A 14,095-nucleotide genomic window follows, 5' to 3' on the forward strand; every position below is an offset into this window, starting at 1 on the left:
CTGAGGTCTGCATGGCCTAACAGACTTCCCAGTTGCCCCGAGATGGACCCTAAAGTGCCGTCTATACAAGGATGCTTGTTGTAGTCACCGCTCTGAGCGGTGATAACTCCATCCTTCTAACACCCAGGCAGCAGAGTGTGGACCCTTTGGTAGGCCGAGGCAGCAGAAAGAATAGGTTCTCTCTGCCCGTCCTGTGCTGAGTATGTTATGAGTGGCCCGTGCTGTGGAGAGCCTGCGGCCATCTGCAAAGTCAGTGGGCCATGCTAAAGCTGAGATGCTGGCGCGTTCTTTGGGAGGACCTCACAAGGGTGGGGTGGTGTGATGCAGGCACTCAACACATGGAAGTTCCCTCTCCTCTTGTACTCACATGGTAAAGAATACAGTGACCTGACAGATAGTTACTGCTACTATATGTTCATCAATAAGGATGCAGAAGACTCCGGAATGTCACTACTCCTAAGTAACTTAACCATGCTCACATAGACTGTGTGATGCTTATCACCATTGGGAAGTACAGAGGTGAAGCTGTCACAGGCATTCCTTAAAAACAAGTCATCACTCTTGTACTCTATGACCCCGCCTCGTCGTGATCCAGGTATCCTTGCAGCCACCTTTAGGCAAGAGCTTGAACTGTTAAGTGTGCAAAGGCATCTTTGCAGTACTTGCACACTGAATTGCCGTATCTTGACAAGTAAATTTGCCATCGAAATAACCCGGCTAACATCCACTTTTTGGAAGTCAATCCTATGAGAAGTGTTTTTAAAATGAATTCTGATTTTTCCAAAATGGCAAGATATTTTATTTTTGAAATCTTGTTATTTTAACACCGCAATGTTAGGTGTGATTTTTGACATCCCAGCAAGGCAAAACTGTAATCTCACCAGATGCCATTTAACTTATGGTGCATTTTGTCAGATCTTATTTTGTGCGGTATATGCAAGCTTAATATAGATTCTGCAGCTCTGGAGACTATTCGTTTTCAGGATTACAGAGTTGCATTGTCTGAGTTTGTGGTGCAAATCCCAGAATAAAATTTCAAGTACGTGAGTTTTAGAGCTTGTTATTCTCATGGGTTTTTCAGTAGTTAGTAGAAGGTGAGGCCCAGAACCAGGGCCACAGTCTGGATATGACTTTTGGCAATGTGCTTTTCTGGACATAAGCCTATTCTATGCCTCTTGTATGTTGCCATCCTGGGGAAAGGGTGATAAGATGGAGTCAGTACCACTCCTGGGAAACCCAGGCAGGTATAGCTATCCTGATAGGTAGACCGGTAGTTCTCCTGAAGGCCACGCCTCCTCAGCATCACTTAGAGGGAAGCTTTGAATAAATATCTATGGTGTTGGGCATGGTGGTCTATCCTTGTCATCTAACATTTGGGAGGGCAAGGTGGGAGGACCTCAAATGCAAAGTTGGGGGGGGGGCTACATAGGGTGACCCCATTTTAAAACAATCACACTGCTGGACCTGTGATCTCAGCACTTAGGAGGGGTTGCTGCAAGTTGAGAGCAAGCCTGGCCTATTCAGCAAGTTCCTGGCCAGCCAGGCCTACGTAGTAAGACCCTGTCTCACCAAATGAAGCCAAAAAATACAAATGAATAAATTAAAAACCCCACCTGTGATGGAACTTCAGGGATTCTGGTTCAGAATAGCATGGTATTTGAAAGCTCCCAGATAAAAACAAGTGCAATGCTGGGGTCCACTGGCAAGGAGGGGAAGGCAGGAGTCTGAGTGTCTTAGTGGTAGTCCTTCGTGTCCTTCATGTTCCTCGTGTCCTGGAAGAGAAAAGCTGCCCGCCGCCTCTGGTTGCCCTCCGCTGTGTTAGGATGTGGTGAGACAAGAGCTTCCAAAATAGATCATAAAATCTGATTGCTGCAAACATGATACGAGACATTTGAAAAACCAAGCCTTCAGATCTGTAATTTCGGGAAGGCAGATTGGAGGATGGGGGGAGCAGTGTCTGATGTAGCTCAGGCAGGCCTCAAACTTGCTTTGTAGTTGAAGATGACTTTTGGCTTCTGACCTTCCTGTCTCTGCCTCCTGAGTGAGGGCATCACAGAGGTGCACTACCGTGTCTAAGTTGGCTTTCGTGGTGCTTGGGATCAAACCCAGGAACTCTGTCCAACCTAGGAGAGAGCACCCTTTCAATGGGGCTATGCCCCAGGCCAGATGCTTTCTTACTGAATTTTATATACGTCTTCTGATAGGCATTACCAGAAATATTTGTATTCAAATTTAAAAATAAGAACAAGTAGAAAATATGCATGTTCAAGGAAAATTGTTTTTTCTTTTCTGCTTGAACTGTTTTGTAGCAAACTCTTTTGAAGTCTGTGTGTTCAGTTGTAAATATTTCAACTCATAGCGTGTGTAGCCCAGGATTCCTGTCAAAATGAAGGCAGTGGGTGTCTGGCAGAGCCTCACTGTGACCTGCCCCTGGAGTTAGGCTCTGGATGTCTATGTCCATGTTCCTGCTGCTTCGTTAGCTCATTCTGGGTTCCTTCTTGGCTCATGCCTCTCTTAGGACCACATTACAATTGACCTCTTAGCTGGTTTCCCACGATTTTCTATTCCAGGATGGATCTTTCCATCTGCACGTCTGCATTTTCCATTTGTACCACTCATGCTCTTGCTGGTTTCCAGACTGCCCCAGTCTGCACGGTGATGTTTCTAACCTTGGCAAGTCTTCTTTCCTTGGGCGGGAGCTACCCTCTACTTCTTTGGAGCTGGAGCACGGTTACAGTCGGTACTCATTGAACTGGACAGCGAGGCCAGGCAGGGGGCTGCTGTTGAGGTCTCGTCTCGATTCTGACTTTCCGTCGAGGGAAGACACTATGTTGGGAGGCAGAGGAGGTGGAACAGAAAGGGATGGAGGACCAGAATGGCTCATTTTTCCGAGGCGTCCAATTCGTGTCTCACCTTCTCATCCATCCTCGTGCGTGCCTAGCCAGCTTGAGCGTTTTCATTTATAACTGCTACTTGGCTCAGGCTAAATGGTTGGATTCGAGGGCATAACTCCAGGCAGATTGGGGCCAAGCCATCCTAAAATTGCCATGATACCTCACCATGTCTGAGGCTCCCAGAACACCGGGAGTTGGAACGCTTGTGGGGCCAATTGTTGAGGACAGGATGGAGTCTGTGAGTCTGCCTCCTGTATGTTCTGTTCAGAAAGTTCTATGTCTGGATTTTTAGAGCAACCTCAATTTTTAGTAGAGTTAGCCTCATTCCTGACTCTTTGGTCTTAGTGCCAAAGCATCCACAGCTCTTATGATAGCAGGGAGCATTGTGTACCAACAGGAAACATAGGATACCATCTTCTTTACGAGACTCGGGTTATAGTGAGAGTCGTCTGAGGCGAATGAAGCTGTGTGCCCTAGACCTGCGTCTTTGTGAGACTCGTTGACAGTGTCCTGGGGGCAGGTGGGAACACTTGGTGTTCCGGGTGAGGTGCACACCCCGTGCCGGCCAGCGGTGTCCTGAGTGTGGCTTTGCCTTTCTTGTCTCCTCTCAGAGTGCTGAACAGATCGTTGAGCTCTGCAGGGGCTTTACCAGCGCCCACACCAACGGTATGGAAGCACCAATGGAGAGCCAGGACCCACCTTCCAGGCCTCTGGCTCGCCACCTCTCAGATGCAGACCGCCTCCGAAAAGTCATCCAGGAGCTCGTAGACACGGAGAAGTCTTATGTGAAGGTAACGGGAAGTGCTGGATATTTACACCTCTTTGATTGATGGTGAGGTCACACTGGCAAAGGCCTCAGATCACCTCCTTTGCCTGAGACATCTGCCACTCAGGAGGTAGACATGTGCTCCTTGAGGTGAATTGCTGCAGGGAAGGGAGAGCAGGCTGAGAGGGTGAAAGAACTGAGAAAACTCAAGAAAAAAGAAAAAAAACCCAAAAATTGGATTCTTGGCTCATTTTGTTGCCAAGGTAGCTTTCACTATGGAAACAGATGTTGTGGTTCATTATTTGCAATCTGTGGGAACTGCGTCTACACTGCTTTAGCAAGAAGGGCAGAGATCACTTTGGGTTATGAGGAGCTGGGGAGCAATCTCTACCCTAGGGGCCCTGAATATAGGTCCTCAGAGTCCAGGTGGTCAGCCGGATCCATGGAGGTCCTTGGGCAGAATGTAGGCCCATGCACAGGTGTTTCAGCCATCACATGGGGTGTTCTCATACCATGACAAAGGCAGAGCCACCACAGTCTTGGGTACCTGCTGAATTCATTTCTTTATCTCATCAGCTAGCCCCTACTTAGTGCTTTGGGAAACGTTTACTGATATAGGAGATTGGAAAGACAGTATTCTCTGCTTTAAGCACTTGCTCATGCTTTGGGTCTATTTTAAGCTTGTCTCAGTTGTCAGTTTCTAGAAGGGTATGGCGTAGGACAGTGGCTGGGAATCCAGGCCTGGTCTGCCTTGTTGTGCTTCATAGCCCTTGGAGGGTCCTCCCCAACTTCCTTGTTGGGCCCTGTGCTTGTCACTGGCTTTCCGGAAATTCTCAGTATGTGAAGTCCAAGAGTTACACATTGGCACACACATGTGGGCTGTTACCCTTTCCTCTATGAAACACACCCGAGGAGCTGGGACAGTAGCTTAGTTGGTACAGTCCTTGCCTAGCATACCCCAGGCCCTGGGTTTGATACTGTAGAAGTGGACATGACGGTGCATGCCTATAATCTCAATACTCTGGAAGTAGAAGATGGGAGCTCAGGAGCTCAGTGTATCTTCAGCTACATGGCCAGTTGGAGGCCAGGCTGGCCTACATGAGCCTCTGAAAACCACAACAGCAGTGACAGATCTAAGCTTCTCCTTCAAGTGTACCACTGCCATTTCCCCAGGACACTCTCAAAAGTCTTATTCATAGGTAGCTCCAGTGCCTCTTGTATCAGTCTGTGGGGAGAGAAAGAACTGCTAGAGATTTGAATTTTACTTTCCATTAAGTCTTGTCCTGTATCCAGTGGAAGAAAGAGAGAGAGAGAGACTGCCAGGGAGCTCAGGGGTTCCTAAGCGACCCAGCAAATCCACAACCTTTGCTCTGGGAGCTGGGAATGCTTCTGAGGCTCCACAGCCATCAGACCTGTTGAGCAGCATCACAGAACCTGCTGGGTCCAGGGCAGACAACAACAAAAGAGAACCCACCCCCTCTGCCACCACTGTTTCCCATCTTCCTTTTGGATGGCATTCTACCAGGAGGTCCATTTTCAATGCTACTTGTTAGCTCCTGAGGGATGTGTGACCAGGTAGGCAAGGAAGGACCAACTCTTCCTTCCCTGCAAGAACCCTGCCATTTGTTTTCATAGGGCTCCAGGCATGGAGGCTCTTTTGTCAGCCCCAGCTCAGCGTGACCGCTCTTGCTGTGCAGTAAGTCCTCTGAGCGAGTGGCATTAGCCTGGACAGGAGTGACGGCCTGACAGATAACCAGTACTTAGTGTGAACTCACAATTCACACCTGCTCCCTACTCTCCCTTCATTTTTTGTTGTTGTTGCTGACATGTAACACAGAAGTTCCTCGATTGAATCTAACCCCAAATCTCTGCATGCACCTAAAAGTTTTCCACACTTGTGTGCCCCCCACATCTGCTCCAGTGACTGACTCACTGCTACCTGCCCTTCTCACACCCCAGATTGCTGTGGTACAGGAGGAGGTGGGGAAGCCAGGGGGGCTTTTCAATGTGAAGCACCAGCAGTGCCGCCGCTGTTCTGGGGTTTGCTCTCACAACGAGGAAGGCACTGGGGGCCCCCTCTGGGCTTCCCTTGGCTCTCTGGTTTCTAAGACTTCTCCCTTGCAAAGCCCGGGAGTCAGTTCCACCAACTCATTAGTCCACTAGCGCTACATGCATGACTCCCAATTCTTCAAAATAAATGAAACCCCACAGAAATCTTTGCTGTCACTAAATTATACAGTGTCTGGCTTCAAGTTCTTAAATATAAACTTGAGTGGGTCACATAAGTACTCCCACTGTTGTGTTCTCTGAGAGACGAGTCCAGGAGAGACTCAAGTGTGGCTTAGATTGTGACCATCCCTGCCGCTCACCGTTGGTGGCTCTTGCGCTTGAACACACGAGTTGGAAATTCCGCTGGTTTCAGCCTGACGTGGAAGAGCTTGCCTGGGTCCTGTCTCACAACTCCACCCAGAGGCTGTCACCGTGCTCCCTGGCACCGAAGAGGAAGCCAGGTCACTGGTGTCTAGCCACAACTGCAGCAGTACCTAGCCGGCCCTCTCTTCCCCTTTGGAGAAATGATGGCTTCTGTGGCAGGAAAGACAGAGCCTGTTCTGGCAGTAAGAAGTTAACCTTACTCAGAGTGGGTGCTAACACTGTAGAGTGAAGATGTGAAATCCAGGAGGTGGCAGTATGGTGGCACCAACCTTTGTATTAGGTGAGTGACGACAAACCGCTTTGAAGGTCAAGAATTTCAACAAGACAAATACCATCTTTCCTAATGGGAGCCTTTGGGGATGCTGCCTAGGCTGCTGGAACCAACTGGTTATTTTGGAGATGTATGTTAAAGACATTCTTCTCTTGGCTTTCAGGATCTGAGCTGCCTCTTTGAACTCTACTTGGAGCCACTCCAGAATGAGACTTTTCTTACCCAGGATGAGGTAAATAGCGAATACTTTTCTTCTGCACTCACACACCAGTCCTCTTTTTCAGCCTTTTAGCAGAGGTCCTAGACCAGGTGTGGTTTTTTTTTAACATTACAAAATGGTGCTCTTACCTACAAAATTCAAACCCAGGAACCACAGTTAAACAAACAAAACAACAACAACAAAAAACTTGCAAAATACTTTTTTTGGAGACAAGGTCTCACTGTGTATCCTGGCTGGCCTGGAACTCACTATGTAGACGAGGATGGCTCTGAATTTACAGAGATCTGCCAGCCTCTACCTCTCTTGTGCTAAGATTAAGGTTGAATGACACCGTGCCTGATGCAAAGAAATCATCTTTCAATGAAGTTAGTGAATTTGGGCTGAGCTGTATCCATAGCTGCCTGTGGCTTCATTTAGTCCATGGATCGCAGGCTGGACACAACTGTTCTAGAGTATAGCTACAGAGTCCCAAGGAACACTGAAGCTGAAGGATCTTCACAAAGTCCTGTATGTGACCTCCTTTAAAGCCACTGAGGTGGCCTCTGTCTTAGAAAGTGGTAGTGCATTGATAAAGGCAGAAGGGAGGTCTTGAGTTTTTTGTCTGTTTGTCTGGCAGGAGATACAGCCAAACGTTGCTTTCCAATATATGAATTGTTAATATTAAATCACAAGAATTAGCTCCTTTCTAATGATTTCCATTTCCCCTGATGTGAATTCCAACCCACTTAATAAGTTATCTTGGAACTGTGGGATAGCCGGGAGCTGGATCTGTGTCTCTAGGTATAGACTACACCCCTGTGAATGTGCTCGGTAAAGGACCTGCTTATACCTGCTTCTCAGGCACACTTCCGTGGCGGAGGTGAGGGAGTCTAGCTTGTCCTGGTTACACCTTTTCACACCTCACCCTTCATATAGATGGAGTCACTATTTGGGAGCTTGCCAGAGATGCTGGAGTTTCAGAAAGTGTTCCTGGAGACTCTGGAGGACGGAATCTCTGCCTCCTCGGACTTCAATGTCTTGGAAACCCCCTCCCAGTTTCGAGTAAGTATTTTGGATTTGGGTTTAAAGCAAATACAAGTGGGTAGGGTGTAAAGTTATCCCCTAAGTCGATGAAGTTTGTGTGTTCCACTGCCCCGCTTTCTCTGTGGGCGGGGGAAGGCGTCTTTGTGATTTTTCTCCTGGAGTGACTGCTCTCGGAGGTCAGCAGTCTGGACCACCAGATTGCCGACCACATCTGTTCTTCACTCACTTTCAAGAAAGGCACTGCAGCAACTTCTTCTGAGGCAAGAGCAGCCTCCCTGCACTGGAGTCCTTTTATGTGGTCCTGGGAAACTGGGCTGGAAAACGTGGGTCTGAGATGGCCATCAGGGAAGTTTGTCCCTTGGGAAGGAGTAAGGACCATGGCTAATGGGAAGATCTTCCAGGGGTGAGAGCGTAGAAGGCAGCAGAAAGGGGTTTTAGGAGCATACAGTAGGCACAGTTCATCCCAAGTAATGGAGCAGGTGACTCTGAGGGGGTCCCTGCACCCCCTTAGACCACTGTAGTCCCATCCATCAGATACAGTGAATCTGTTGCCAGGAAACTCCTCTGCCAGGACCTTTCCCATCCATCTGAAGGTCTGCCAGGGCAATGCCTAGACTGGTTTCCACCTACAGACTGAACAGAGCAGTGCCGACACTTGTCGGCAGCAAATGATCTGCTGAAGCCAGAGCACATGGAAGATGTGTTTGATTTCACCTTCTCTCATCCCTTCTAGAAGTTGCTCTTTTCCCTTGGAGGCTCCTTCCTCTATTACGCCGACCACTTTAAACTGTACAGTGGATTCTGTGCCAACCACATTAAAGTCCAGAAGGTTCTAGAGCGAGGTGAGTTGTTTATCACCTTTATAGTTTTTTTTGTTTGTTTGTTTTTAAGTGTTAAGGGTTAGATCTGTATCTAGCAAGTAGAGGATTAAATGTAAATGGGCTGTCGTCCTCTCTTAACCTTGAAAACTATTAACAGTTAAGGGGAAACGTTTCAGATTATTTGCTGTTAGGGGAGCAGTGGGCAGGTGGGCTCTGAGCTTCTTACCATGTGTCACTTTGCTGTCCCTGTCTGTAAAAACGTTATGGCCACAAGCGTTGGATGACTGGAGAGGATGTGTGCTGGTTTTCTCTACTCTTCTGTCAATGTTCTTAGGCATGTGGCGCTATTACAAAGTAAAACTCCACCATCCATCTCCAAGGAAGTGTCTAACTATGGCTGTTTTCCTGGTGGAACTCAGAAAAACTGCCTCCCGGAGGCTGCCCACTCTCCTACTATCAAGGAGGGAGTGGAGAGGTTTCTCCTACAATCTTGGGTTTCACATTTGTGCTAATGATGTTTAAACCCATTTGATTTAAATGTAGAACTTCAGAGTATCCCACAAATTCCATGTTTAAAAAATGCATCTTGGAGTGCTTCAAATGACAGTGAGCTAGCCAAAATCCATCTTCTCTGGTCACTTTCAACAAAGGACTGAGCACATTTGCATGTCCTTTCACAACCCCCCCTTTTAATGGATGATCTAACTAAATGCATAACTAAGGTTGTTTCCCTGTGGAACTGGGAAAAACTTTGCCTCCAGAGGCTGCCCATTCTCCTTCTGTCATGGAGGGGTTGAGGTTACTGTAAGAGATGAGAGGTAATCTCACCACCTGCATAGTCTGGTGATCAGTGACCTCTCCTAAGTGCTATAGATTTTCCCCTTGAGATATAACCTAAATAAGGGCACTTCTGCAAACTGGTTGGACCCCAAACGGCTGGTCTGTCAATGGCAACCAGTGGAACCCAGTGTGATGGCTGGCCTGTCCACTGCCTTATCATACACACCTGTATCTCTGTGTGTGTCCTACATAACATGGACACTGCATGGAGGCAGTTCTTGCTAAGGGTTCCACACTTAGAGGAACACAATGCAACTCTGGCGTCAAGTCTAGTCTGCTTGGAGCTATGGGGTGAAGGCAGCAGGGCTTCAGAGGTAGAGTGACACTACTTTTCAAAAGTGTAGAGAATAAGATCAGCCAGTGCTAGGGCAAGAGAGGAAATGCTTTTCTGGATGGATCTTTGCAATGAATCCTTGTAAGCTCATCTTTAGGCCACGCCACGCGACCCAGAACAGTCTGTGATGGGTGTGCACAGCTGCATTGTGACTCCACAGTCCTCTCTAGGGTGAGGACTGCATCCTCTACCACCCTAGCAAGCTTCCTTCACTTGCAGGCCTTGTGAGAGGGTCACAGAGACACCTGCTAATAACTGGGTACTCCACCTGTGAATGCACTTGGGTTTTTATTACTGAACGGCCTAAGGACTGAGGAAATAATGTAAAACTACGCTGGATGATAACATAATAGTTTAATTCATCCCACTGTGCTCTCCTAAGGATCTTTTGTCAATTGCTTGCAGCTAAAACCGATAAGGCCTTCAAGGCTTTTCTGGATGCAAGAAATCCCACCAAGCAGCATTCCTCTACACTGGAGTCTTACCTCATCAAGCCTGTTCAGAGAGTGCTCAAGTACCCCCTGCTCCTCAAGGAGCTTGTGTCCCTGACGGACCATGAGAGTGAGGAACACTATCACCTGACAGGTAAGGCTGGAAGGAGGCTGCTTGTACTCAACAGCTGACCAAGAGTGCTTGCCCGGTGCCTACAGCTCTTCCCGTGACTCCTCAGCGCTGTGACTGCCCATCTTAGTTACAGAGTCCATACAGCTATCCTTTAGGGTGCTGCTCACCATGCTTTGGGGATTTTATAATTGAGACAGGATCTCATTGTGTAGCTCTGGCTGGCCTGAAACTCACAGACATACGCCTCCTGAGTGCTGGGACTAAAGGCGTGTGCATCACTATGCCTGGCTTAAAGGTGATCTCACAATGAGATTGTTCTTACTGAGTTTATCAAGAGGGGTAATTTGATTTAAAAACTTAAAATAGTGTAATTGAGGCCTAGTAAGTTGAAGTCACTTGGCTGGTGAATTGTTGAAAGAACCCCAATTGGGCCTCTTCCTTACTTTTCCATGCCCTTGGCTGTGCTAAAGCAACAGCTCATGCTGGTTGGATGGGGTGCCACCTTGTGGAGATCTCTGAGCTCTGCTGAATCTGAGAACAAAGTATAGAATGCTGAGATTTTTGCCAAAATCATTTGTCCCTCATATACTCTTGCCCAAGTTACAAACAAATGGCATGTATAACCGCAAACACCTGGACTTGTAATTGACATCGGTAGGTTTTTTTTTTTATTGAGCCAGCGAGTGAGGCACGCGTTAGCACTGAGCTCCACCTGTCCTCTCACGCTGTAAATGAACAACTCTGCTGGGAGTGCCAGCTAGTTCTAGAGATACTGACTTCAAGAGCAGCTCCCCCGAGGCTACACAGTGTTGGGTTGACTTCTGGTTCCACTCCCCATTTTTCTGTTACTGTAGTAGGATAGTGGTTGCAGTCAGTGTTCTTTGGGGCACACAAAGCACTGTCAGGGTGTGTGGCTGGACTAAGGTTAGCTTTATTAATGGCACTCTCAGAGTCTCCTCATTTCGGAGAGAATTTGAGGTGGATGAGGAGCTGACCGCCCTTGACTCTGACACCTAGATTCAATAGGCTGTTGTGAGCTGCACCTCCATCATGCTATTAGTTGAGAGCCGGACTCCCAGGATGGCATTTGGTGGGATTTAGAATGAGCAGGCACACCTTCCTATCTTTCAGAAGCACTAAAGGCCATGGAGAAAGTAGCCAGCCACATCAACGAGATGCAGAAGATCTATGAGGATTACGGGACAGTGTTTGACCAGCTCGTGGCAGAGCAGAGTGGCACGGAGAAGGAGGTCTGTGGGGATTTCATGCTGGGGGGCATGAGCTTGGGGACCGTCCAGAGCAGCTACTTGGTTAGACTTTCCTGGGGGAGACAAAGCCTTTTTTTGATATTAATATATAATTGTATCGTTTATATAGAAATGGTTTGGAAAGGTATTAAACTGGTCTAAAGACGTAACTGTGTCATGTTAGCATTGTGCAGAGGCTATGGAAGTGTCACTGAGCTGGTGTCTTTCCTATGAGGGTGAAGTCAGTTCCAGAAACTAGAACACGGGGAAGGCTGGGCTGGAAGAATGAGAAGGGGCCCAGCATGGGATAAACTATAGGGCTTGTTCCCTTCCGGTTACCTTTCTGCCTCAGCATCAGATACAAGTGATCACCTGCTTACCCCAACGGTCCCGGTGATTGGGGACATTCTGTGTATTTTGCATTTTTGTCTGATTGCTAAACTTAGAACACTAGGCTTGGAGAGCACATGTAAGAAACAGCAGTGTGAGTAGAAAGTGACAGGGATTGAAAAGGGGCAGAGCTTTTTTTATTTACATAGGTCAATTTCAATGTTACTATTTTATTTTTAGCAGCCTGATGTAGTTTGGTGACCTGAAGTAAACACTAATACAAAGCCTTAAAATTCAGTGGTTCTCAACTTTCCTAATACAGTACCCCATGTTGTGGTGATTGTTACTTTTATAAATTGTAATATAAATATCTGCTATGTGGCCCCTGTAAATGGGTCGTGACCCACAGGTTGAGACCTACTGCCTTAGATGACCATGGCCACTGTGGCAGAACTGTCACCTATGTAAGTGTACACTAGATCTAATCAGGGCGGTGGTGGTGCACGCCTTTAATCCCAGCACTCAGGAGGCAGAGGCAGGTGGATCTCTGAGAGCTCGAGGCCAGCCTGGGCTACAGAGTGAGTTCCAGGACAGCCAGGGCTACACAGAGAAACTCTTGTCTCAAAAAACCAAACAACAAAAACTAAGTAAATACTTTACAGCTGAACACCAGCATCTCCTATTATTTAACAGGCCTGGGCACAATTAAAGCCTGTCTGGGTTACAGGGTAAGTTCAAGGTCAGCCTAGGCCATTTGGAGAGACCTGGTTTCAAAACAAAGAGGGCCAGGGAGGTAGCTCAGTGGTAAGGCGTGGGCCCAGACCTATTACTAGGAGGGTGCAGCCTGATGCTTGGCTCATATTTATAGGACTTCCGCCACTTCATGCCGCGCTGATGGGGACCATATAGACAAAACAGTTCCTGTGGACATTTTAGCAATGACCACATGGATGCAATTCTGTGACTAACATGAAACAGCTCACCCCTGAGATTTTTCACATCTTTGTTTCCTGTCTTCACAATGTAGGTGACAGAGCTGTCCATGGGGGAACTTGTGATGCATTCCACGGTTTCCTGGCTGAATCCATTCCTCTCTTTAGGAAAAGTCAGGAAGGACATTGAACTCACAGTATTTGGTTGGTACTCCGGTTCAGAAGCGTTAGCCGTAACAAAAAGCTTGACTAACATTACCACTCTTGCTGACGCCTGGCTTTGGGGAGTTGGGAAAAGGCTGCAGTGGCTGGGACCCAACACAGCCTGCTAGGGCACCTCATGAGGCTGTTTGAAAACCAGTGCTACATTTCCAAACCGCTTCCTTCTCACCCAGAATTGGGAGAGCAAGTTACAGTGTGTTCTCACTGAGACCTGGATGCCATGGCCTCAGCTGTAAATCAAACAATGGAGAAACAGGCGCAGGACCTGCTTTCCTAAGAAGGCACTTCTGCATGGTTCACATGAAACAAGGCAGAGGAGCATGTGTTAATGCAGCGGGATTCCAGTCCTGGGTTTGAAGCGCTTTGTTCTCATGAAGGGCTCAGCTCTGGGTTAACCTTAGAAGAGTTTGCAGAAAACATCAAGACCTTTCTTTCTCTTTTACTTTCAGTTTTTAAGAGAGCTGTCATACTGGTTTATAAAGAAAACTGCAAACTGAAAAAGAAACCGGTAAGAAAAAGGACTTTTAATTAAAGCTGTCTTTTCATGGCTTTCTCCTACCTTGTACTGAAAAGCTCTCTAAGAATCACGGCCTCACCATCCAACAGTATTAACCCACCTGTCTGATTTCCTAAAATTTCATAAAGTTTATTTATTTTCAGGTTTTTATAATAAAAACATCATGCCCCCAAATTCCCACACCTCTATGTCTATTCTAGTTTGTACAGTTAAGAATAGGCATTAGGAATGGACACTATGGGGCTTCATAAACTCGACACATTCAGTTCTGACTGTACTTTATGTACGTATCTGCCACCCAAACCAAAATATTCATGACAAAATTAGAACCAGGAAAACAGTTAGTTTTATATCCTCTTTATAACTTGGATCTATTACCTGCATTTACTCCTTCCTCATCCCCTCATATTTAGCCTTTCCTGTTCTCTTTTCCACATATTATATCCAAGTGTACTGTATACACACACACAACTGGCTAGAATTTGTATATATGAACAAGAATATGCAGTTTTTTTTTCTGAGCTCGAGTGACCTCATTACTATTCACATTCTGATTCCACCCATATTCATTGTAGCTTGACAGCTGAGTTGTATCCACATACACAGACCGATTTTCATTACCCATTTGTCTTCTGATGGACAACCAGGTTGCTTCCAGTTCTTCGCTACAGTGAATAGAAC

General features: G+C 47.0%; 1 protein-coding gene across 1 annotated transcript in view; it reads left to right on the forward strand.

The window, feature by feature from the left end:
• Tiam2 (TIAM Rac1 associated GEF 2) overlaps positions 1 to 14,095 on the forward strand; it is a 140,387-nt gene that overhangs the window by 121,177 nt on the left and 5,115 nt on the right. Inside the window, exons 16-23 of the mRNA XM_059272808.1 lie at positions 3,506 to 3,685; positions 6,528 to 6,596; positions 7,500 to 7,625; positions 8,341 to 8,449; positions 10,008 to 10,187; positions 11,298 to 11,416; positions 12,771 to 12,879; positions 13,347 to 13,405. Coding sequence (XP_059128791.1) covers positions 3,506 to 3,685; positions 6,528 to 6,596; positions 7,500 to 7,625; positions 8,341 to 8,449; positions 10,008 to 10,187; positions 11,298 to 11,416; positions 12,771 to 12,879; positions 13,347 to 13,405 — 951 coding nt within the window. The remainder of the gene's footprint in view (positions 1 to 3,505; positions 3,686 to 6,527; positions 6,597 to 7,499; positions 7,626 to 8,340; positions 8,450 to 10,007; positions 10,188 to 11,297; positions 11,417 to 12,770; positions 12,880 to 13,346; positions 13,406 to 14,095) is intronic.

Source organism: Peromyscus eremicus, chromosome 8b (assembly GCF_949786415.1).
Source record: "Peromyscus eremicus chromosome 8b, PerEre_H2_v1, whole genome shotgun sequence".
Taxonomy (NCBI): Eukaryota; Metazoa; Chordata; class Mammalia; order Rodentia; family Cricetidae; genus Peromyscus; species Peromyscus eremicus.